This window comes from Pelobates fuscus, chromosome 1 (assembly GCF_036172605.1).
Source record: "Pelobates fuscus isolate aPelFus1 chromosome 1, aPelFus1.pri, whole genome shotgun sequence".
In the NCBI taxonomy this organism is placed as follows: Eukaryota; Metazoa; Chordata; class Amphibia; order Anura; family Pelobatidae; genus Pelobates; species Pelobates fuscus.
Genome location: NC_086317.1, coordinates 160116414 through 160139775, shown reverse-complemented (window position 1 = coordinate 160139775; position 23362 = coordinate 160116414). Strand labels below are relative to the sequence as shown.

Genomic DNA, 23362 nt, shown 5'->3' with positions numbered 1-23362 from the left:
TCAATATTTCCCCCTATGTAACCTAAGAAATTGCATTAAATTATCCACATTCACTGAGCATTTTCATATACTGACATTAGAAAAACTGATATGTAAAGCAGTTTTAAGTTCATGCTAAACAATGCAAATATTATGGCTTGTGTTTGTTTTCAAATGAATTTTTTTTTTTTTTTTTTTTTTTTAAGTGCCATTATAACCAGTTCAGTATTCTACCTACAGGTTAACAAGTGACTAAAATAGTGTCTAAATCCCTCTATACAGACTGCATTATTGTACCTTCATCCAACAAAATCTATCATCTCAAAAAAAAATTCAAAAACCAACTTTTTTTTGTTTGTTGTCTATAACGGCACAAAACTAGCACACCTAAAAAAAATATATGAATATGTCCTGATCTTGCATTACAAAGAAAAAGATTCATATTTTATTAGTCACAAAATCCAAAAATGGACACAACCTTGGCACATTTGTTATCTAGGGGCATTGTGATACATTCACGCAGCCATTGTATCACCAACCTCTGACAAAGAAACGTCATTTCTCCACATGCCAACTATTTTAAAAACACTAACATGTACAGAAAGGGTCGCACAGGGGATGGATATCAAAGGCCCAAGTCCTTGAGCAGTTGGTATTAGTTTGTTGTGATCACAGCATGCATAGCAGGCCAGGAATTATTGCAACCCATGATGTCTCAAAATATATCGCTGATCACATGGGATCAAGTTTACTTGACCAGTCATTGTAGTTTAAGGACAAAATACCTGGCATTTATCTTTTTAAAGATATTGGGTATCACCTTTCTTTGTAAACCCCTCCCCTATCTCTCTTGAGATTACTGAATATGGTAATCAAAGGCAAATGGTGAGACAAGACTACCAAGCCACAGCATGGTAATGGTATAAATCAATATATTTTCAGAAGATAAACAGGTACAGTAATGCAGGCTATATGTCTAATCTCCAGTGAGTAAATTCCTATATACGTATGTATTTTATGTATCTGTTCCAAAAATATACATGGTTCCATTGGTTCTCATGGAACAATGTCATATACATTCAGAGTTCGGAGCACATGACACTTGCAGATTAATACATAGTTAGAAAACAGACTTATTTTATACATACTTCATGTACATAACTACAGACAGTGGTATCTTATCCTGCAATCTTATTAGCCAGGGACCTGGTGGTTACCTAGTGAAGCTGTAACAGTCAAAAAAAAGTAGCAAGATAGCATTAGAATTAGAGGTACTCATTGCAATAAGCCATCACTATAAGTGGATGAAGGCGAGGCCTCATAGCATAACCCTTCTAGTTTAAGTAAAATTGAGTGGAGTACAACAGATTTTATTACACATATCTACATATAGTTCGATATACATTTATAGATATTTATATATATATATATATATTGAATTGTTCGCCAATGACTTGCAGGATCCCTTCCTACTAAGAACATTATGTGGACTTTAACCAGTAGCATGCTCCAGGATGCCCCCTTGCACCAGATGTCTTAGGGGTCCGGTACAATGATAAGGAAGAAAATATTCACATTAGTCAAGTACGTATAACAAAACAAAAAAAAAAAAAAAAGGATTTCAAGTGCTGGTCCGTGGTGTCCGAGAACCGCCAACTCTCTGGCCACGGTGAATCTTCATGTGTTTTGACAGGTGGTCACTGCGGGCAAATTTTTTGTCACACACAGCGCAGGGATATGGTTTTACCCCAGAGTGAGATCTTTTGTGTCTGGAAAGCTCATCAGAGCGAGAAAACCTGGAGAGGGAAAAAAAAAAAAAGAAAAGAAAAAAGTTTGGTTTTGGAGCTTTGTTAAACACAGAAAAATATACATATTCTAAATCAGAGATGATGATGATGATGAGAAAATACATGACATTCTAGTCTTTGAGGTTACATTATCATGAGCATTTTATCAGTACATTTAACTAAAATAGTTAATTAAAAAAAGGTATTTTAGAGCAACACATTTAAAATGATGTAAACGTTTCAAAGTTGTTTTAAATCCATGATGCTTGTGCAGATCTACCTTGCTGTGAACATGCATTAAAGCAGTGCCAAACCAGTTCTCAAGACACATCACCAGTCCAGGTTTTCTCAGTATCTCCATTAGAATAAAATTGGGAAACACATCAATCCTGGATTGTTGTTGGTGGGCCATGAGCACTGGTTTGGGAACCACTGTATTAAAGAATGTCTGTACTTTTATTTAACGTACGCGCTTTTAACCCCTTAAGGACGGCGGGCGTTCTATGCCGTCCTTAAGGAGCCGAACATAAACACAGACGGGCTGCATAAAACCTCCCCGCTGTCCACCCCACTTAGCCGTTCACCCGCCGGCGATCGCCGTTGCTCCCAGACTGGGGGGGACTGCCTCACAGCCTTGACAAATTAGGCCCCCGTGGGCCATGTGATCGCTCTGAAAGAGCGGTCACATGGCTGCAATAGGTCTCTTTGTGTCTGCCTGCAGGGGAACTGTCTGTGCTGTCAGGCAGTCTCCCTGCTGCTGTAAAATAAAAAATAATCATTAGTAAATTAAAAAAATAAAAATAAAAATATACACACGTATGTCTATATATAATATATATATATCATATACTAAGTGTATTTTTATATTAATATAAAAATACACAGAATTAATTACACACAAATATAATTATATATATATATATATATATATATATATATATATAATAAAATATAAATAAATTAAAAAATGTAAAAATAAAAAAAACTTTAAAATTATATATATGTAATTTTATTCTAACTGTATTTTGATTGAGATATATATCTCAAAATACACTTAGAATGAAATTATATATACACACACACGAGTACAATACATATATCCATATACATAATTACATAATTTCCTAAATATACACGTAGACTTCAAATATATAAATATGTATATATATTTAAATTCTACGTTCATATTTATGTAATATGTTTACATAATTAGGTCATTTTATTGATTGCAATTTGAGGGACCTGCCTGAAAATCCAGAGAATGTAATTTGCTAGCACTATATTTAACCCTGTAACTTTCCAAAATACCCTAAAACTTGTACATAGGGCATACTGTTTTACTCGGGAGACTTCGCTGAACACAAATATTCGTGTTTTAAAACAGTAAAACATATATAACGATGATATTGTCAGTAAAAGTTACCTTTTTTTTTCACACACAAACTGCACTTTCACGGATGATATTGTTGTTATACGTTTTTCTGTTTTGAAATACTCATATTTGTGTTCAGCGAAGTCTCACGAGTATAACAGTACCCCACATGTACAGGTTTTATAGTGTTTTTGAAAGTTACAGGGTCAAATATAAGACTTTCACATTTCATTTACATTTGCCAAACTGGTTATGTTACCTTTGAGACCATATGGCCGCCCAGTAATAAGAATTACCCCCATGATGGCATACCATTTGCAAAAGTAGACAACCCAATGTATTGCAAATGGGGTATGTCCAGTCTTTTTTTAGTAGCCACTTAATCACAAACACTGGCCAAAGTTAGCATATACATTAGTTTTTTGCATTTTTCACACACAAATATAAATGCTAACTTTGGCCAGTGTGGAGAGTTCAGCTCGCTGAACAGAGGTACTGCACACAGTGCAGCACTGGACTAGGAAGCACCTTTAGTAGCCGTCTGAGTGATTGATTTCTATGAAAAGGCAAGCTTTACAGTGCTCAGCCTGCAGGGACAGGTTATAAACACAAGAAACGCTACATTAAGCAGCAGAAGTTCTGGTGACTATAGTGTCCATTTAATGTTGTATTATGTGTACATAGAGAGTATGACAAGACAGTCCTACGTGTCCTTTTAAAAAGGATATATAATATTAATATGTAGAGGTGCAGAGAAAGAGTTGAGCCTCAGTAGAGGTACAATATCAGAGCTTGTATACAGAGTCAATCCAAGTGGCATTTATAAACTGTATGTGACCCACCCATTATTCATTATTTCGAAACTTGGCAAATCGGGTTTTCAAATTCAGTAGTGCATGGTTGTTGACGTAACACAATTCATTAAAAACCATAATGCGCTTTGTGAGTGACAGTGGCGTACACACAATCCATGGGGCCCCAATGCAAAACTGATCCTTGCCCCCTCTCCCAACACACACATACATACATATACAGACAAGCACACACACATACACACAAACAAACAAACAACACACATATACAAAATGTTTAAGTCACCCTCCTGTTTTCTACCTTTTAGGTGCAGGAGGGTGACTTTCCCTGGGGTCCTGTGGTGGCTCAGCCTGGTGGGAGTCAGAGTTTCCACTTGGACTCCCTCTCCTTCCTCCCGCGCAGGCAGACTGATAGCTGGGAGGCGTGACGGGCAGTGAAATTCATCTTAAACGTGCGGCCCCGGTGGTTTGCCATGTGGGCCGGGGCCGCAACACATGGCGGCGGGCATCCGGTCGCAGGGTTCTGCAGAGTGGCCGGGCCCCTAGGAGTGACGGACCTGGTCGCAGGGTTCTGCAGAGTGGCCGGGCCCCTTGGAGTGACGGGCCTGGTTGCAGCTGCGACCGCGGTATGTACACCACTGGTGAGTGATACTGCATTGTGGGACGCCCTAATCTCAGTGCAGCCCCAGGACATACATGTCCAGACCTGCCTATAAGGGACCCTAAAGGCACCCAGACCACTTCAGATGGGTGCAGAGGCCATGTCCCCCTTAACCCTGCAATGGTAATTATTGCAGTTTCTTTGAAACTACCTTGCCGGGTTAAGGCTGCCTTTAGCAGCTGTCAGCCACTAGAGGCACTTCCTGGTGGTTAGGTAACTTTTGGTCCCCTTACATTGGACGTCCTCATGCTCTGCATAAGAACATCCAGCATCATTCAATGCCCTATAGGAAAGCATTTCAGAAATGCATTCCTATGGGGAGGGCCTAATGCACTGGCAGCATTCACAACGCATGTGCATTAGCGCCTTCCATCAGGTGACATTGGAGGGGGCAGAACACTGACCAAGCACTGAGGGACAACAGCACTGGAATTAGGCAAGTACAGTGAGGAGGAGGGGTCTGCAAGGGAGCCATACAGTAATGATAGAAATACAACTTAGTATTTTTAGAACTATAGTACCCCTTTAAAAGATTCACATAATTTGCCCTAGGGGTACTCCCTGCCAGTTCCCAGATTATTAAAAGCAACTAATCACTAACTATACTGCTAGATCTCTAGACTCTCCGCCTGTCTGAAATGCCTCAAATCACCTCCTAATTATCTCATTAACTTCTTAAAAATTGCTCACGACTCAAAACATTAATCACTACAACGCTTCTGAAACCATCAACTACTTTTTCTCCCTTGCTACTTTTTGTCTCATCCCTTATATCTGCTTTAGATTGTAAACTCATGGTCCATTGATTAGTGGTTTGTATATCATTGCCACAAATGTTACGTCATAAAGCTACACGCAGGTGCTCTATTGCTTCTCTGCTGGTACTGTCTGTAACCCCGTCGCATTATGAAATTGGGCGGTGACGGAGCATACTAGTGACGCTATGTGAGTCACTGGTTAAACATAGAATGCAGAAAGAATGTGTGTCAGCGTGGCACACAGTCTTAAACACTCTTGTGTTGTGAGAAATTCCCATGTTAGCCTTTTAAAGCACTTTTGTGGATTTCTCTTGAGTCTTACTTCTGGGATATAGGTACAGGGGTCCAAACCACTAAATGTGGGACAGTTGAGGAGTATGCGGTTTACATTTGTAGTATTACTTGTCGTTATAGAGCACATACAAAATAAATACCACAAGTTTACAGGAAACATCCTAACATTACAAGCATCTTACTAAAGACAAAGTACCGAGATACCAGCCGAAACAAAATAATAATAAATCTGTATTCTGTTGGATCAAGCAAATGGTGAAGAAGGTGGAAACATAGCAATCCCACAAAGGGACATCCATGTCTAGGTATCTGGACAAAGCACTAACCATAAACAAGCATCTAAAGTATACCCTATCCACTCGCCATTGGTCCTGCTCAGTGCGCCATGATTTCAACAGATTTTTAGTGAAGTGGAACTTTAAAAGGAACACTGAGAACCATAACCACTATAGTGGTTACGGTGTCAGGAGAGCACTAGTGCTCCCATTCGTAACCCCATTCATGCAACCTCCCCCTTCTTCCATTGTTAGTAGTCAAACCGTTTGAGAACAATTTGACTTCTAACCTAGGGTCAACCAGCAGCTGCTGCTACCTGCCTCGACTACAGCCTTCATCTCTTTGAGCAAATTCCCTGTGGAGTAGCGCTTAACTCATTGGCCGAGAGTGGTCAGATAATGTTATCCTCCAATGAGCTAGCTCTCTGTTGCAGGATTTAGAACAGAAAATCTAGTGGAAGCTCCCCATTCCCTGCTTCCACTAGATTCTTCAAAATCTTCTAACTCTCTGAAGACTCGAATGGTGGCAGAGTCCAGCTGACAGCTGAGTAAGAAGTCAAAGTGTTCTAAAACAGTTTGACTACCTTCAATGGAGGTGACACCAGGGCACCATAACCACTACCAAACACTGTAGTGTCTATGATGTTTGCAGTGTTGCTTTAAGGCCTGGTTAGTAGCACAGAACTCCAATTGTGCCTTATATTTCCATATATAATTTATGTTTTCATATCCCCACTGTAAAAATGTCCATCTCCCTGGAATATGTTTTTGCTATAGAGACCATAGTGAAGTTACATGGCGCACTCCATGAACCTGTCCAGAATCGGCAATGGTCTCAAAAAATTGGGAAAAACTGTTGAGCAGCCAACACTACCACACCTGAAACAGAAGACCAAGCTCAAGTAGCAATTTCCTAAAAACCAAACAAACCAAGGAGTAGGCAAATTATTAAGAATACAATCTCAATTTAGGAAAAAAGCATGCTCAGGTTTATAGTCTTGAGCTTGAAACCAAACACTGGCAACCGCTGACCTGGTTGAATGAGAAAAGTTTAAAGAAAAGAATGTGTGAAGTAAAACCAAAAACGGTAAATCAAAATGGCAGATAAAACAGAAGATACAAATATTATTACCAAGACAATTAAAGCTGGATGCAAAATATTGGGGGGTCTTACATTTTTGACAGTGACAAATAAATGGCATTAGCTTGGTGATCCATTCTTCCGTTGTTAAATAGCTTTGTAATTTGTGTGTTTTTCATGAGGATTCGGACAGTGCTAGAATGACCTTGAAATTCCAACACAATCACAAGAAATACTTGAGACATACTATTGGCTATTTTGTTTCAGGGAACTTGCAAACTTTGACATTCTTTGGCAATATTACCTGTTCCAATCATCTGCCATGACCGATAGCTCATGGGAAATGGGGATGGAAACAGCCATCATCTCACTCGATACAAAATAGATACCTATGGCATCTTCGTGCGCTAGGCTAGAGTGTCAGAGGAAAGGGGATGTCCTCCAGTCCAAAGTCAGAGTGGGTCAATATGTAAAATTAGAGGACAAGATCCATAATATAGTGTAGTATATTAATAATATTGATGAGGTAGACAAAAGAATTGCATTACAGTATATTGGAGCGGATAATTAGCTCCAAATATATGCGCCTGGGTGGTACAATCCCAGCCTGTGGATATAGGAGATATCTTGGTAAAGTGGGAAGGGCTCCATGTGATATATCAATTCTAAAAGACTAAGTGATATAATTTGATTTACTTCACAATATGACTTTCTGACTTTGGACTTAAGGTGCTGCCTCCCTTCCCCTTTCCTCTATGCAATATCTACCTACGACCAGAAAGAACCATAACCAAACTACCGAAAACAAGAGCTAGCAACCTTAAACTTTTTACTAGCAAGATTCTACAGATGAACTGTTTTATACGCTTGTGCATGCGCAAGAGTGCAGTCAGTAGTCACCATGGATCATAGCTGGTGAAGTTATTAGGAGCTGAAATAGCATGGCAGATATTCAGTTTAGAATGTCTCCTTAACTACTCCTCCTTAGCCACCTTTACACAAGTGAATATGCCATCTTGAGGGTTCTTTGCAAACAACAAAACAAAATTAAAAAAATAAAAACACAAGCAGTGCCATTTTAAGAGAATTCAGTGATCTCAGGCTTCAACGGTTGCATGATATACCAAATTAATTTAGCAAAGTCTCTTCTTTAAGCTTTTTGTAGTGTTCTATGGTGTCTTTATAGTGATGGATAGGGGAGTGCTCCTACAATAACTATAAATTATTATGGACAGCTGATCGGGGCTTGATCACTATGACAAGATTCTTCCAAACAATATGGACCACTTGAAATGGGATAGGGATCTAATTATGTGTCCTGACCAGAGGTTAAGAAACACGGGTCTACTCTAGATAGTTCCAATACGTACATAAAAAGTAATGGGCTAATGTTCTTAGAAATGATGCATTCAGTATGGAATGGTTCTTCAGATTTGGCCATTATTTTAAAATACTCCAGAATTTGTGGGTTGCTTCTGTCACAGACAAATTATACATTTCTCTTCAAACATGCATCCTCCGTTCTTGATACTTCTCCCCTGAACAACCTCATAATCTATGGTTTCCTGTCACTATTCTGCAGCACTGACCATTCGACTTTAAGTAAACGGACATAACTGCAACAGTTGTTTGCACAAAAAAACTAAAAACACAAGAGTATAATACACAGACTAAAAAAGGGGGATTACTTCCTGCAGGGTGCTCCAGAAAGAGAGGGCCAATCCCTGAAGACATCAAATGGAAGAAAAATAAATATCCAGGTACAGTCTTTATTTGAAACAAGAAAGCGGAGACACTTCCTTGTTTCAAATAAAAAGACTGCCTGGATATTTCTTTTCTTCCATAACTGCTCCACAGATCGTTCTTTTGAAGCTCTTTTTAGTAACTGACCATTAACAAATGCAACACACACACACAATGAAACACCATATCTTTCAACATGGCCATAATCCATCCTACAGAAAAGATGACACAAGCTCTTGTCACAAACCATTGCATCCCTTCATAAAAATCTAAACTTTTTTTTAAAAAAATTGAAAACCTGTTTTCAATGAACACACACTTAAAATTGTAATAATAGAAGGAAAAAGCAAACAAATCCCACCATCACAGAATTCATACCATGGTTTTTGATTTTCAGGTATATTTTTTTATACACACCCATTTTTGTGATAAGCATGATATACCACCAATTTACTTTACTTAAAGGGTTACTCCAAGCACCATGACACCCCTCTAGTTACTTGAGGTGGTCATGATGCCTGATGTCTGTATGTGCAGTATTTAGCCGTTACCTCTCTGCTGTCAGGGGTATAAAGCCACTTCCAGCAGAGTCACTGGGGCTCTATTAGGCAGCCTGGCACAACTATTCTGGAAGGCTATTGTTAATTCTGCAAAAGGTGTGCAATGGTGGAGCGGCAACGCCTCCATCCCCAATTTAGTGCCATCCATAACCTTCCCTCAGCCAGCCATTCCCGATATCCATCCAACTCCAATATGTACACAAACACATTTTATATATATATATATATATATATATACACACACACACACACACATACATACATACACGCTTTATTTTGTATTGGGGCAATAGGGATATGTATGAATACAGCTGATCCTCACTTTGCGACCTACCTGTTTTATGACTGCTCAGACTTATAGCTAGCTCTCTAGCGTGGAGATTCGAGAGCTGGTCTATGTTCTAGGAATTTTTCCCGAACACAGATTTGCGGGATACCCTGCGCTAGTGAACCGGTCTATGTTCAGGGGAATTGCCTGAACACAGACCTGCTCTCTTATCTCATCCTTACTTACTGACCAATTCGTAAGAACCAGTGGCTTACTAATGGAGGGGCAGTCCGCCCCGGGTGCCATCAGGTAGGGGGGTGCCACCCGGGCTGGCCAGGCTTGGGTTTCTGTGAGCTGTGTGGTTGCACAGGTTGGCATAGCAGCAGGGGCGCCGGGCAGCCGACACAGCTCACACACGCAGGGGCTGGGAGCAGGAGACATTGGTGGGGGAGCCAGATCGGCCATTGGGGCGGAGACAAATATAGCCTCTTACTGCTGCACACAGAGGGGAAGCAGGAAGGAGTCCCTGCTTCCCTAGCTCCAACACACCAGGGACTGAATCCACTCCTCCTCCAGCCCAAGCTGACTGTAAGCGAGAGAGAGTGTGTGCAACTGTGATTGTGACTGTCTTTGTGTGTGTGTGTGTGTGACTGTTTGGGTATGTGTAACTGTCTGCCTGTAACAGTGTGAGAGTGACTGTGTGTGTTGGACTGTGTGCATCTGACAGTCTTCACCCTGCAGTGAGCCAGCAGCCGGGATATGATGTAATCGCGGCCTCTGCATCATTACAAGGCGCACGAGGGCCCTATGCAGAAAGAGCACAGAGATCATAGCAGCAACCACTGACCACCAGGGACTGACAATATGCTCCAGCCCTTCTAGAGCAAGGTATGGAGGCTGGGTGGACCTCTTAATTATTAAATGTGTGTATGTATATAATGCTTGTGTGTATGTGATTATATGTGTGTGGGTCTGTGATTGTGTTTGTGTATATCTGTGATTACGTATATCTCTGTGGTTAAGTGTGTGGTTATGTGGGTTTATGTATTTGATTGTGCGTGACATACATATATATATATATATATACATATACACACACACACACACACACACATATATATATACATACATACATACATACACACAACCACAGAGATACATCTATTGTGTTATTGTGTGTGTGTGTGTGTGTGTGTGTGTGTTTAGTAGATAGCTCCCTTATTTGGTGTTCTTAAATATTGCAATCCCACATAAGGATAACACAAGGGATTTATCTACTAAACAACTGAAATTAAGAAAAGGGCTTTTTGATATTGATCTTTTAGCTGTTTAGTAGATAATTCCCTAAATTGGTGCCCTTATGTGAGACTTCCATATTTAAAGATACCAAATGAGGGTGCTATTTAGCAGATTTTTCCTTATTTGGTGTCCTTAAATTTGGCAAATTCCACATAAAGATAGCAAATTGGGGAGTTATCTGCTAAACAAAGATCGAAATTAAGAGGTGTCAGCCACCCCACAACAAGAAATCTGTGTGGCTAATGTGAATTCTATGCCAATGTGTTGTCAGATGCCAGCATGCAGAGCACATATATATACATATATATACACACACACACACACACCTCAAAATCTCGCCAACACCACACACAAATGCACTCATGCATTTCAACGTCAACACTATATACAAACCCCCACCATTATATATAACCATACCACTGCATTCAAAAACCACACTACACACAAATGCATGCTTGCATTCAAACGCCAACACTACATACAAACACACCCCTACATTCACTCAAACATACTCGATACAAAAACATGCTTACATTCAAGCTAAAAATACATTTAATGTTAAAATTTGGTTGTTTTTTACCTTTAAGTTAGTTGGTGGGTAGGCGGGGTGCCAAAAATAGGACCCACTAAATACTCTAGGTACGCCCCTGGTAAGAACAAAACCCGGTCGGTAAGTGAGGACTGTCTGTATACTATTTTTGTTTGGAGTAACACTTTTTGTGTACAAATTCTTATTTTATGTTGGTCTCCAAAGTAAACAACATGAGAATCCTTATGTCCACTTTCAAAATAGTGGCATTTTGGACTCTTAATTTCCTTAAAGGACAAGGAAATAGATTTGAGGTAAGAAGCACTACAGAAATAGATCACAACTATTTGCATTTGAAGCATAGCCAGCAGTGGCACCCAAACATAATAACTTGCGACGCTAAGCTGCAAGCAAGAAGATACATTAGGAGTAAAGACTCTATTCATGATTAAGTCACATTATAATAAAACAGAATAGTAAAAAAAAAAAAAAAAAAAAGAACTCTCTTCTTAGCTATGCCTTACCTCCAACCACATTCTGGCCACGTGCATACATAAGGCTTCTCTCCTGTGTGCCTCCTGAAGTGTGCCTTAAGGTGTGAACTTTTACTGTACATCTTGTTACAACCAGGGTGACTACACTTGTGTACTCTGATCACAGCTGGTGTACCCTTCTGTGTTCTTTGCTGTCCCTCGCTCACAAACACTCCTAGAGGATGAACAGCTACAGGAAGAGGTGCAATTCGAACATACTTCTGGTCCCCAGGGGAGGTAGGTCCTGGGATAGGTGCTAGTGCCAGGCTCTGGCCCTGTACACTAATCACAAGCTGTGCCACCCGCATACTACCAGTTGAACTCTGGGGAATGGAAGGGACACCAGGTACAGGCACTGGCTGGATCTGAAGGATAACTGGAATACTGCTCTCTGGAGAGGGTGAAGTCACAGAAGCATCTGATGTTACATGAGCTGGAACATCCTCACTTGGAGGAGTTAGAGAAATTGGTGACAACTGCTCGTCTGACTTGGAACTCTGAAGTTTCCCACTACTAACAGGAGTTCTCTCACCAAGTTCCTCTCGGAGAAGATCCATATTGTCCTTCAAAAACTCTTCAATTTCCTCCAGTGTTGGAGAGAAGTCCGGGGAAAACTGGGCACAAAAATCAGGAATTTTTAATTGTGCCATCTGAGTGTTTTCCTTAGGATCCTCCACAGACCTGACTAGCTGGGACAAAACAATTCCTTCCGCCTCTCCTGGCATCGCCATTTCCTCCTGCTTTACAGAGGTAGTAGTGTTATTTTCTTGATCTTCCATGGATAAAGAAGAAAGGCTGTAATCATTCTTTAGAAGGGTGGGAAGTATAACCTCACCCCACTGCTGTTTAGTCCGATTCTGTCCACAGGGAGAAGCAGCATTTGAAAGAAGATCTGGAGCAGGCAATGGTTCACTGCAATTCAACGAAACCATTTTTACCAGCCTGGTGACCCCCCTTTACCCCTTTTCAAGGGTTGGGGGGGTCTCTTTTGTATTAGTAAATAAGTCTTTAAATATGTACACTCTTCGGTGATCTGTAAAAATAGAAACAGATTGTTAAGTCACATGCATTGGTAGGAAGGCAATTGATATCTATATACACATACATATTATATATATATATATATATATATATATATATATATATATACATACATACATACATACATACATACATACATACATACACACACACACACACACACAGAGAGATAGAACGCTAAATGTTGACAGAAGGAAATACATACTAGCACGATGGTCGGATTTTCCAAGATATATGGCAGACTTAAATTATTTAATATGACTTTAACCAACAAGACAAGTCCAAAGGAACTACAAGACTCTGCTTTACCTGCTGGAGCCTCCTGGGTTTGGAGGCTGACAACTTCTAATACACCTGTCTTGTGAATGTTAAACAAAATGTGAACAATAAACAGTAAAAAAAAATCCCACCTGTCCATTATTACAGCTAGGTGTGAAATTACATGATATAAATTTGGCAGTTAGAATTGTTGGCTGTTGACATACTTAAAGGGTCATTCCAAACACCATCATCACTTCAGTCATTTGAAAAGGTCATGGTGCTTGGTACCTGTATTTGCAGCATCAGAAAGAAATTAGCAAAAAAATAATGTACAAGAGAATATGGAGAACGGACAACATCTCAATTAGCTTGTCCTTCGGTGGGTCCCCGCTCAGACGTCAAGCTGGTTTTAGCTCATCTTGTGAGCAAAGAGAAGCTAGGCAATTTGCAAAACTGACTGATCCTACCCAAAACGGCCAGCTCCAAAATGCAGGCTGGCTCTCTGTGTACGAGAGATACAGCAACCCCAGACAATCTTTGTTAGGTCTCGTCAGTGAGATATAGCCGATACTACTCTAGATACCATGAGAAAGGGGTATACGTCTGAATTACCCTTGAAGCAGTACGAAATTATGCCCAAACTAGAGCTCTGGGCTGCTAATGTTAAAACTGTGCATAAGACTCCTCTGCAGTTGGCACACCTAGTGTGCTGGCAAGATATGAAATGGCAGCACAACCCACACCTCCCTCATTCCTTCCTTCCTTCCTGACATCCCTCAACCATGTCTTAACGCAGGATGCAAGGTAAGTATATTTCTTTTCTATTTGTGTTTTTAAACTGACCGAGGATTTACTGTGCCAGAAAAGGTTACTCCATCCAAAAACAAAAGTTTTATTAAAACAGTTTTTGGTTGGAGAACCCTCTAACTATTCTAACTTGCTATAACAACATACTAGGTTAAAAGTGAGAAAAATGTAAAATGAAGAAATGTCTGAAATAAATGGGATTTAACATCTTATCGTATCTGTGATTACTATAGTAACGAAAATTAAATTTACTTATCGAAGCACGGTTTATTATTTACAGTTCGGTGCCATAATATGGAGTTTAAAGGCAATATGATTGTGCCTGTCAATCAGCTTTCTATGGTAAGACTCTCTACCAGACCTCCAAAGACAGGTTACCCACAGGTTCTAAATCAGAGAGACTGTATAGTGAACACAAATGTGCACAATCAGTGTATGTTCATGCATCATATCTGCTTTCTGTATGCTTGTAGTGTTTTTAAAAAAAATGGCTAATGTGTTGAAGGGATGCTGTAAGCACTATAACCATTTAAATCGCTTTGAATTAGTAATTAGTTATAGTGCATGAAGTCCACAAGAAAAGTATCAAACCTTTGTCGAGCAGTTTAACCCCTTAAGGACACATGACATGTGTGACACGTCATGATTCCATTTTATTCCAGAAGTTTGGTCCTTAAGGGGTTAACACAAAAAAAAATGTAATTTTTTTTTTTTTTTTTTAAATGTCCCTGGCCATACAAGTGGTATAGCTAAAGCAGATTACACACTTTGTTCTAGCTATGATGTGATAGCCTGAAAGCTATGACACTCTCAGCCAATCACAGCACTCTACTGCTGCTCAGGGTAAGGCTTCCTTATTAGACCAATCAGCACACAGCAGATGGGCTGCTAGATACACTCGTTAAGCATTCAAACATTAAAAATGGTTCAACTCTGAATGGAAGGACAACACCTGGGGACTACAGATGTTATAAGATCTTCAATGACATGAAGCAATTACAGTGCTTAGAATGTTCCTTTACGTTTTAAACGTCGGAAACATTTTTCGGTTCCCAGAATAGTGTCCATTTAAAGAAGAGCTTTACCTAACTCTTTGTAATGATTACATTAAAAAATATATTTTATCTACATATTGCTTATATTAATATCATTAACAAATTGTTAATGTAAGATCACTAAGAACGGTATGATTTACTGACTGCAGCAAAGTTATTTAAAGGAGAGGGACAGATACACTTTGATTCTTCACACCACTCCCTGTTACTTTAATTACCGGTATATCATACACTTAATGTTAGACCAAGGACGTAACTCTACTGCTTTATATACTTTCACTTTGGAATCCGAAACGGTCATATACAAAATATATGCATAGCATTATAGAGTGGGTTACTAGATTTTTAAACTAAAATATATTCATGCATTAATACACGGAGTGCTGAAGAGTTCTGATAGCTGTATGATCCACACATACCCTTCTTTTCCATATGGTAACCCTAGTAGCACACCCAACTGACATTCAAATGGTTTTAGATTTCTGTGACTCAGCTTGTGAGATGAGGGGTCATGGAAAAGCATTTTAAAAGCAAGATATGCCTGCATCTCTCCCCTTATAACATGCTGCATGCGTTGAATTAACGTTTTAACCTTCTCCCCCCTCCCCCCCCCCAGAAAAGAGATATTTTATATGCAGTTTGTATACAGTTATGTATAATATTTAGATTGGAGATACTGGGTTTTTATCAATGAGCATGTGAGAGGACATGGACAAGTTGAGTGCTTGCTGGAGGAAAAGCCTTCACCTGGAAGGCAAAAAGGTTAAACTTCCTGCTGTTTAACTACAAACCCTTGCATCAAATAAAAAAAAAAAAAAAAAAAAGGGCTATTGTGGTGTTAAATAGAAGTGACTCTTATTTTTTAAAAAATATATACATTCAATTTGCCCACGCACCTAGTTTATATTATCTACATGTTTGCAAAGAGTATCCACTTCCCAACTAATTGCTAAATGTTTATCTAGTTCTTTGTATTTTTCCCAGCAATAAATAAAGGTTAAGTTGAAAAAGATTGCTAAAAATGTATTTGACACTGCAGAACTGAATTCGATTTAAAAAATAAAAAATACAATATGTGTGCCAAAGTTTGAGAAGCTCATTTGGAAGGCTTTCACAATGAATTATTATTGGCTCAGATCACTTTGACCCCTTTTTCGTATTTTCCCAAATTTTGGGCGTTTTTTTTATTTATTTATTTATTTTTTAAGTGTATATAGCAGAGCTTTATAGCAATAAAACAATAATCCACCTTTAAAATGGACACCCCACTGCCAAAATACAAAATAAGTCAATCACTTTTTTGTAGACATACCCCCTAAATAAAGACAAGCATACATCTAATTTTGCATTTTTGCGGGGTATATCTAGAAGCACTTTGCAAAAGCTGTGGTTCTCTAGTCTGCTGCCTTTGAAAACCTTCTACTTCTAACCCCGCCCAGACTTTCTGTGTCTATCCAATCACAGACTTCCTAATGCAGCTCAATGAGAAGCCTTTGCAAGGCAGGTGCTCTGGGCAATTACTGCCTCTTGAATTTAGCTCCACTGAGCTAAACTAACCAGGAAGTAACAAGAACTGTTGTCTAATTGACAGGAGAGAGAACATATTTAATGTATTCAAGTGCCAAAGTTTAAGCTCTTCACACAAAAAGAGCATTTAAGCAAGCTAAAATGCTTTAGGAGTTTGGAGTGTGCCTTTATATTATAATTACTGTGTTTAGAAAGCTGACTGTGTAAATATGCACCCGCCTTTTTCTAAATTATATTTCCATTAGAATAGTTATCAATAGCTTAACACTTTACAAATGAGAGAGAGAATATATTTTAAAAGGTTGTTTTTTTGTTTGTTGTTTTTTTAAATAAAATCAATATCTTTCTATTTTGTTTCCCAACAAAATGTTTTGAGAAACTATTTTCTCTCCCAGGTATGCTGTATGCTCAGTTTGTAAAAGTCAGTTTATAAAACGCAAGACATCCTGGAAGTTCAGCTAAAAGTACAGTCAGCAAAGGTACATCCACTTAATCCTTTGTTTAGATATTATACTTTGTATAACCACAAGTGCAAATGTCGCAGGCTGCTATCTAAAGCGGACTATTTTTTGTTTTCATTAATATTATTTTAAAAACAAACAAAACAAAAACAATTAGCAGCTAATAAAAAAAAACAAAAAACAAAAAACAACAACAATAGAAGGTAAAAAAAAAAAAGTGATACTATGTTTTAGTTAATGGTAGGACACTGGTAACTTTAGAAGGCCTCGTATGCAAATTAACTATTCCAACATGCAGTTACGGTCAGTCTGCTGGCTGTACTGACTTGGAAACATTTCTATCAAACTCCACCTTATGAAAACATGGTACATGTGATATCAGATAAGGGTGTGAAGAAAAATGTTTTGGTTTCTGCACAGAATATAAAGTAACTAATAATATGTTACCTTTCTATATTTAGTAAAAAATGAGTTCAGGTAAAAACTTTATGGACATCAAAGATTTATTGAATAATATATGCAGATATGACTCAAGTCAACATATGTTGCAGTATGAATGAGACTCGCAGGTCTCGGAGCTAATTAACGTGGCCATGCAAGGCTCAGCAAATAAAATGTAGTGCAATACAGATATTTACTGAGTAACAGTAAGTGGATATAACACATTTAATGATACACAGGAAGTGGAGCTATGTGGTACCTTGAAAGATGGTATTATAGGTGAGAGGGATGAAGGATGGAAAGGTATGTTTCTACTACAGCTCACGTTACAAAAACTCTGTGAGGGTGCTAAGATCGTTCTGAGGCAGTTAATGAGAAGCCCGTGTATGGGCAGTAGCAGTGTATCAAGTGTGTGAGAGTGGCTGTGACGTGCTATGTATCTGTACATATGTCCTGTTGGTGGTGAATGTGTGGTTCTCTCATTACCTGGCAGAGGTGTAGCTTTACCGTACAAGATTGTACTCCATGTCATATAAAGGACCAAACAACACCCGCCAACTGCACGAAGAGTATGAGGAAGAGTGGAGTATACATGAGCATGTAGCTGAGAAGCATGTAGCTGAGATGTAGGGTAGTTTAAGTAGATGAGGGTTGGTTGGGTGGGCAAGAAGTGAGCTGCGCGGCTCACCCCTCACTGAGGGACCCTCCCCGCTCCCCTGGGCAGGTATTCAAACCATGGTCGCCACCACTCTGTGTTGATTGCCTCCCGTCCTGTTAAGGATGCTTGCAAGTCTTCCGCTGCCTGGATCTTGCCTACTCTGTCTAACCATTGCTCTAATGTGAGGGTCTTTTCTTGTCTCCAGCAGGTGAAGAGTTTAATTGCTAAAGTAGACTGAAAATATTATGCGTATGGAAGTCACATGCTGTGAAGCAGCAATTCTAGGATTCCTGTTATTGTGATATCTGTGTCTCTACCCAGAAAACCGAGAAAAATACAGCAAATTATATTTTAGGCCCTTCCTCTCTAAATGGTTCTTATGTTTATGTGCATCTTTAATTCTCAGTTTCAATTTACTAGTTTTAAGTTCTTATAATAAAAATGTTTTGCCTGAAAAGAGGCACTGATATGTAGGGATACAGAGGGGTTGACAGTGTGGGACCATAACCTGTAATCTAAAGAATCTGAAGTGTTCTACAGTTGGTACATTAACCAATTGAGCTAATTGGATTCCCTCACTTGGCTAATAACTTTTTTTTTTTATGTTTTTGAACTTTGACAGTTCAATATTACAGAAGAATACTGCTCCAAAGCAACGCTGACTTTAAAAAAGTATAGCCAATAGTCTCTGGTAAGTGGCACTGCCAAGAACCAGGGACTGCATGGAGCTCTGTAACCCTACAGATTATATGGAAATCTCCTCAAACCAGATTGCAGATAGCTGATGGAGCAGGCCTCCCACCAGACTCACTGCTTCCATTTCTCTCCTGCATGGTAGCACCGTATGAAAACAAGCTGTATTTTGTGTATAAACGTATGTCTGTCAGTATGCAGACAAGTGTGTGCGTTTGGCATTATGTATCTGCAAGTATGTACCTATTGGTGTACGCCTGGTGCATGAAAATCAATACTAGGAAGGGGTGTCTGAGATCACCTGAGAGTATGCAGAGGGGGAAGGATGGCAGCCACTGGTTTTGTAAAGGGCAACAAAAGGTTCTGATGGTATTCCTGCTCCCAGGTCTGTGCTACTATAAGCCACTTGACGTAATGAAAGTGGACTCAAGGTGTTCTAAGCATCATGCCTCTGCAGTAATGCTGAACTACTTATGGTACAACCATTATAAAAGTTCTACTGGGCATCAAAAGAGAACATAATCAAGGGGTACAAAATTGCCAAGTCAAATGCATATACGAATTATACCAATTAAATAGTGTGTGATCTGAAAATATGCATTCATTTAACTTTACACTTTTGACCCTCAATTATTTTCCTTCTGGTCTGAACTTATAGAGTTGAGCTATAAATGTGTCTGTTGAGGTCTTGTGATATCATTTCTAGTCCTTTCAGACTCTTTGGCTTTTACTTAGTGGACACAGGATAGAAGCAATAACATGGTTTAAGGAAGCTTAGTTTCTGCAAAGACAAGCCCTATCATTTTTTTTGTGTGTAAATTTCTTTATTTTTCAACATAAAACGTATATCAGATAAGCATTGGCGAGACTCGCAGCTCTCCATGTAATTGGCGTCATTGCGGGACACGCAGGTCCCTAACAATGAAGCCCTCTCATTTTTATTATTGTGGATTAATGTAAATGCCCAACAACCAGAGATATATATATATATATATATTTTTTTTTTTAGGTCTTTTATTCTGATAAGCAAAATGCAAGCATCACAATTTAACTGAAAAAGTACTAGCTGATGAATGCATTTGATAATGTGCTGATGCATTGTTACATTGCATACAGAACACGTTCCATTTCCTTGCAATGATTGTTCTTTGATAGTGTTCGCCTTTGTTAGAGTATCGGTGTTACAGAGGAGACATAATGCTTCAGATTAAATGCAGCAACCTAGGGATTTGTTCACGAAACACTGAACTATAGTGAATTAAAGACAGAGTTGCGGGTTAAAGTAGCAGATTTGGAAATGTTCCTCAATTCAGCTAAAGCCTCAATTAGGGTATTGTAAGCAAAGACTTTGCAGTTTGTGTCTCAATTTACTAGTTACTCATTTAGTGACTAAATTCCCTCTACGATAGGGAGGGGGGGAAATTACATACATGTATACAGTACATCCATATGAATCCAGCTCTGGTTGCATGCATTTGCCAATTCCTTAATGGGCCTGTAGACATATGCTTCAGATATTGCTTGCGCTAAATTTGGCACAGCCATGTGATCAGTTCTTCTATACACTCTCATTCATAGTCTCCAGCTGCTAACTGCAGCTTTCATCATTCGGCTACACACAGGGGGCTATGTCAACTGATACCCAGCTAGCGATCGTGTGAATTTAGCCCAATTGACTAATGGTGCATTATACGGAAGGATATAAAAAAAAAAAAAAAAAAAAAAAAAAGCATAGCTTTCACACAGGAGACATTTAGAATGAAAACATTGCAATTTATCTCACAAAAGTACGCGATTCAAGTTTCATAAGGAACAAACATTTTTATTTGTTTCAGGGTGTAAAATATATTACTTATTTGAAAGCCATATCAGTGCAAGAGTAAAAGTAAGGCAATCAGGGCTGGTGGCATTAATGCAGACCCTGCCATTAGCCATCGCGACCAATACTGCCAGAGAATGTGTGTTTGAAAGTACTAATTTTACCGGGCATCATATGTAAGTCCATATGGCATGCTTACAGTAAAGGTCACTCCTAATGTGCGAAAACTATTTAACATATAGTATCATTATTTTTACTTTTTGTTATATTACTAGTAAAGGAACACTCAAAGCACCATAACTACTACAGCATGCTGTAGTGTTAATGTACCAAAAGTACCCCTCCTCTCCACAAGCAGACAAGCCATTTGCTATAGGTTTGACAACTTACCTCGGGTTTGCCAGGTGCCAGGGCTTAGCTCAGTGAACAACTGATGCAATGAGCTGACTCAACATGGCAGGGTTTAGCTCAGGAAAGTGAAAAGAACCCAACCTCAGGTAAGAATGAAAACGGTTTGCCTACTCAGCGCAAGGCACTCTTGGAACAATAACCACTGCAGCAAGGTGAAGTGATTATGGAATTTGGATTACTCTTTTATGCTGTGGGTGCCATCTTCTGTTTTTTGGTCACACAGTTTGACCAAAATAGCAGGACCCTGGGGTACCCATCCACCTGACCACTGGATTGCTAATGAAGTAGCATTCAATGGCGAAGTAGATAGGTCAGCTGACCCTGGACAAAAACAGGTCAAAATAGATACTGCTTTTATGGGTGTAAAATGATTAGACTCACAACCAGCAAAGAGAAAATGTTGCATATTTCTGCTCCTTTACATTAATCTAAAAACTCACACACTGAATATCATATATATATATATATATTCAATACAATGTTAAACAAAAATCTGCACATTAGTCAAGCCTTGCTTTTCCCACAGATATCACATACAATATATATATATATATATATATATACACACACATATACATACACACACACACACACCAGTTGGCTGGTATAGAAAAAAAAAGAAAATAGAAATAGAGAGACCCCCCCCAACTATTGCATCACATGAAAAATGGGGCAGAGAGTTCCAGTAAGGAAGAAGTTCCCAAGTAAGTGAATTAATCTCAGAAGGGCAAGCATTAGGCTGCTAGCGTAGCACCTGCCAAGAATGGGGTGGCAGGCTTATGCAATATATGATCATATAATGTAACTAAACCCCAATTATTTTTTGCCTAGGTGAGGTGTTTGTAAATAAAACTATTACAATCTGTGAAACTCGAAATCGTAGTTTAGTGAATGAGCGAGTGCGCTGGATTGTGTATGTTATATATATGTTGAGACTCACTGACTCTAAACTGGACTCCTCCACACAACAGATCTCCTTCTCCCAGCTAGTCAGGGACTCCCACTTGCTCTAGGTATACTCTGCAATGACCCTTCTGACCCAGCATACTGGCTGCATAATGTGAGCAAGGTGAGAGGACTGTCACCCCCTGACAGGTCATTGACCAGCTCTGCCACACAGGACATGACAGGGGAATAGTTTATAAAGGGAATTGAGGGGAGAGGAGTCCTAGACAGAGAGACAGAATGCAGTCAGCATATTATATAATACAGCTCTGGCCATACCAATATACTGATATTATACACAGTGTGTGGCCCTCCCCCAGCACGGTAAGTGTATGTCCCAGCTCAGAGCTCCATGTAAACAGACCCATGTGTCACTAAGTAACTTTCCCCCCACTGATAAACTTTCCCCCGCTCCCAGCATGCAGTGCTGCCGTGCCCCCCGCTCCTCACCTGGAGGGTCAGTGGGATCCCACCCCCGTGCTCCCCCGGGCCCGCATGGCGCTGCGGCAGCTCCTGCCTTCCATGCTGGCAGCCAGCACTCACATGACTAGGGGAGGCTCCCATTGGTCCCCCTGGGGGGGCTCGGCTCCCAGGCTGCGCTCTGATTGGTCCGCTGCTCGGACGGGCTCGACTCGGGCCTGCATTGTGACGTCACGCCACGGAGAGACCGAGTGTGGCTGTCTCCCGCCCCCCGCGCGCTCCCCGAGCCCCCCCGCGGCCAGCCGCCTGCGTTACAGTCTATGTGTGCGACACCGCGTCCACTGTCCGCCGCCGGGGGCCAACCGGACCGGGCAGAGTGTGTCCGGCGGGGCGGGGACTGCGGGCTGGGCCATGTGGCTTTAAATGGGGGTGTGTCTGGGCATTTAATCCGCCAGCTCTGAGCTCGGCTCGGGCCTGCAGCGTGTGCTTTGTGTATCATCGGAGCCACGTGTCTGCATTCACCATAACCACTAACAGCAGCACAGCCTGTGTACACCATAACCACTGACAGCAAGGACAGCCTGGGCACACCATAACCACTGACAGCAGCACAGCCTGGGCACACCATAACCACTGACAGCAAGGGCAGCCTGCTAACACCATAACCACTGACAGCACGGCCTGTGCACACCATAACCACTGACAGCACCACAGCCTGTGCACACCATAACCACTGACAGCAATGGCAGCCTGCTAACACCATAACCACTGACAGCACGGCCTGTGTACACCATAACCACTGACAGCAACACAGCCTGTGCGCACCATAACCACTGACAGCAGCACAGCCTGCGAACACCATAACCACTGAC

General features: G+C 40.1%; 1 protein-coding gene across 2 annotated transcripts; it reads right to left on the bottom strand.

Moving 5' to 3' along the window:
• Window positions 1-393: 393 nt before the first annotated feature.
• Window positions 394-22769, bottom strand: LOC134589613 (Krueppel-like factor 15). 2 transcript variants are annotated; one of them, XM_063444346.1, is made up of 3 exons: window positions 22521-22769; window positions 11943-12984; window positions 394-1775 (listed from the first exon to the last, which is right to left on the bottom strand). In XM_063444346.1, the coding sequence occupies exons 2-3, from the start codon at window positions 12881-12883 to the stop codon at window positions 1601-1603; spliced, it is 1116 nt and encodes a 371-aa protein (XP_063300416.1). In that variant the 5' UTR covers window positions 12884-12984; window positions 22521-22769; the 3' UTR covers window positions 394-1600. The 2 variants fall into 2 exon arrangements, with proteins under 2 accessions (XP_063300416.1, XP_063300417.1); XM_063444347.1 differs by having other exon boundaries at window positions 22614-22769.
• Window positions 22770-23362: the final 593 nt, after the last annotated feature.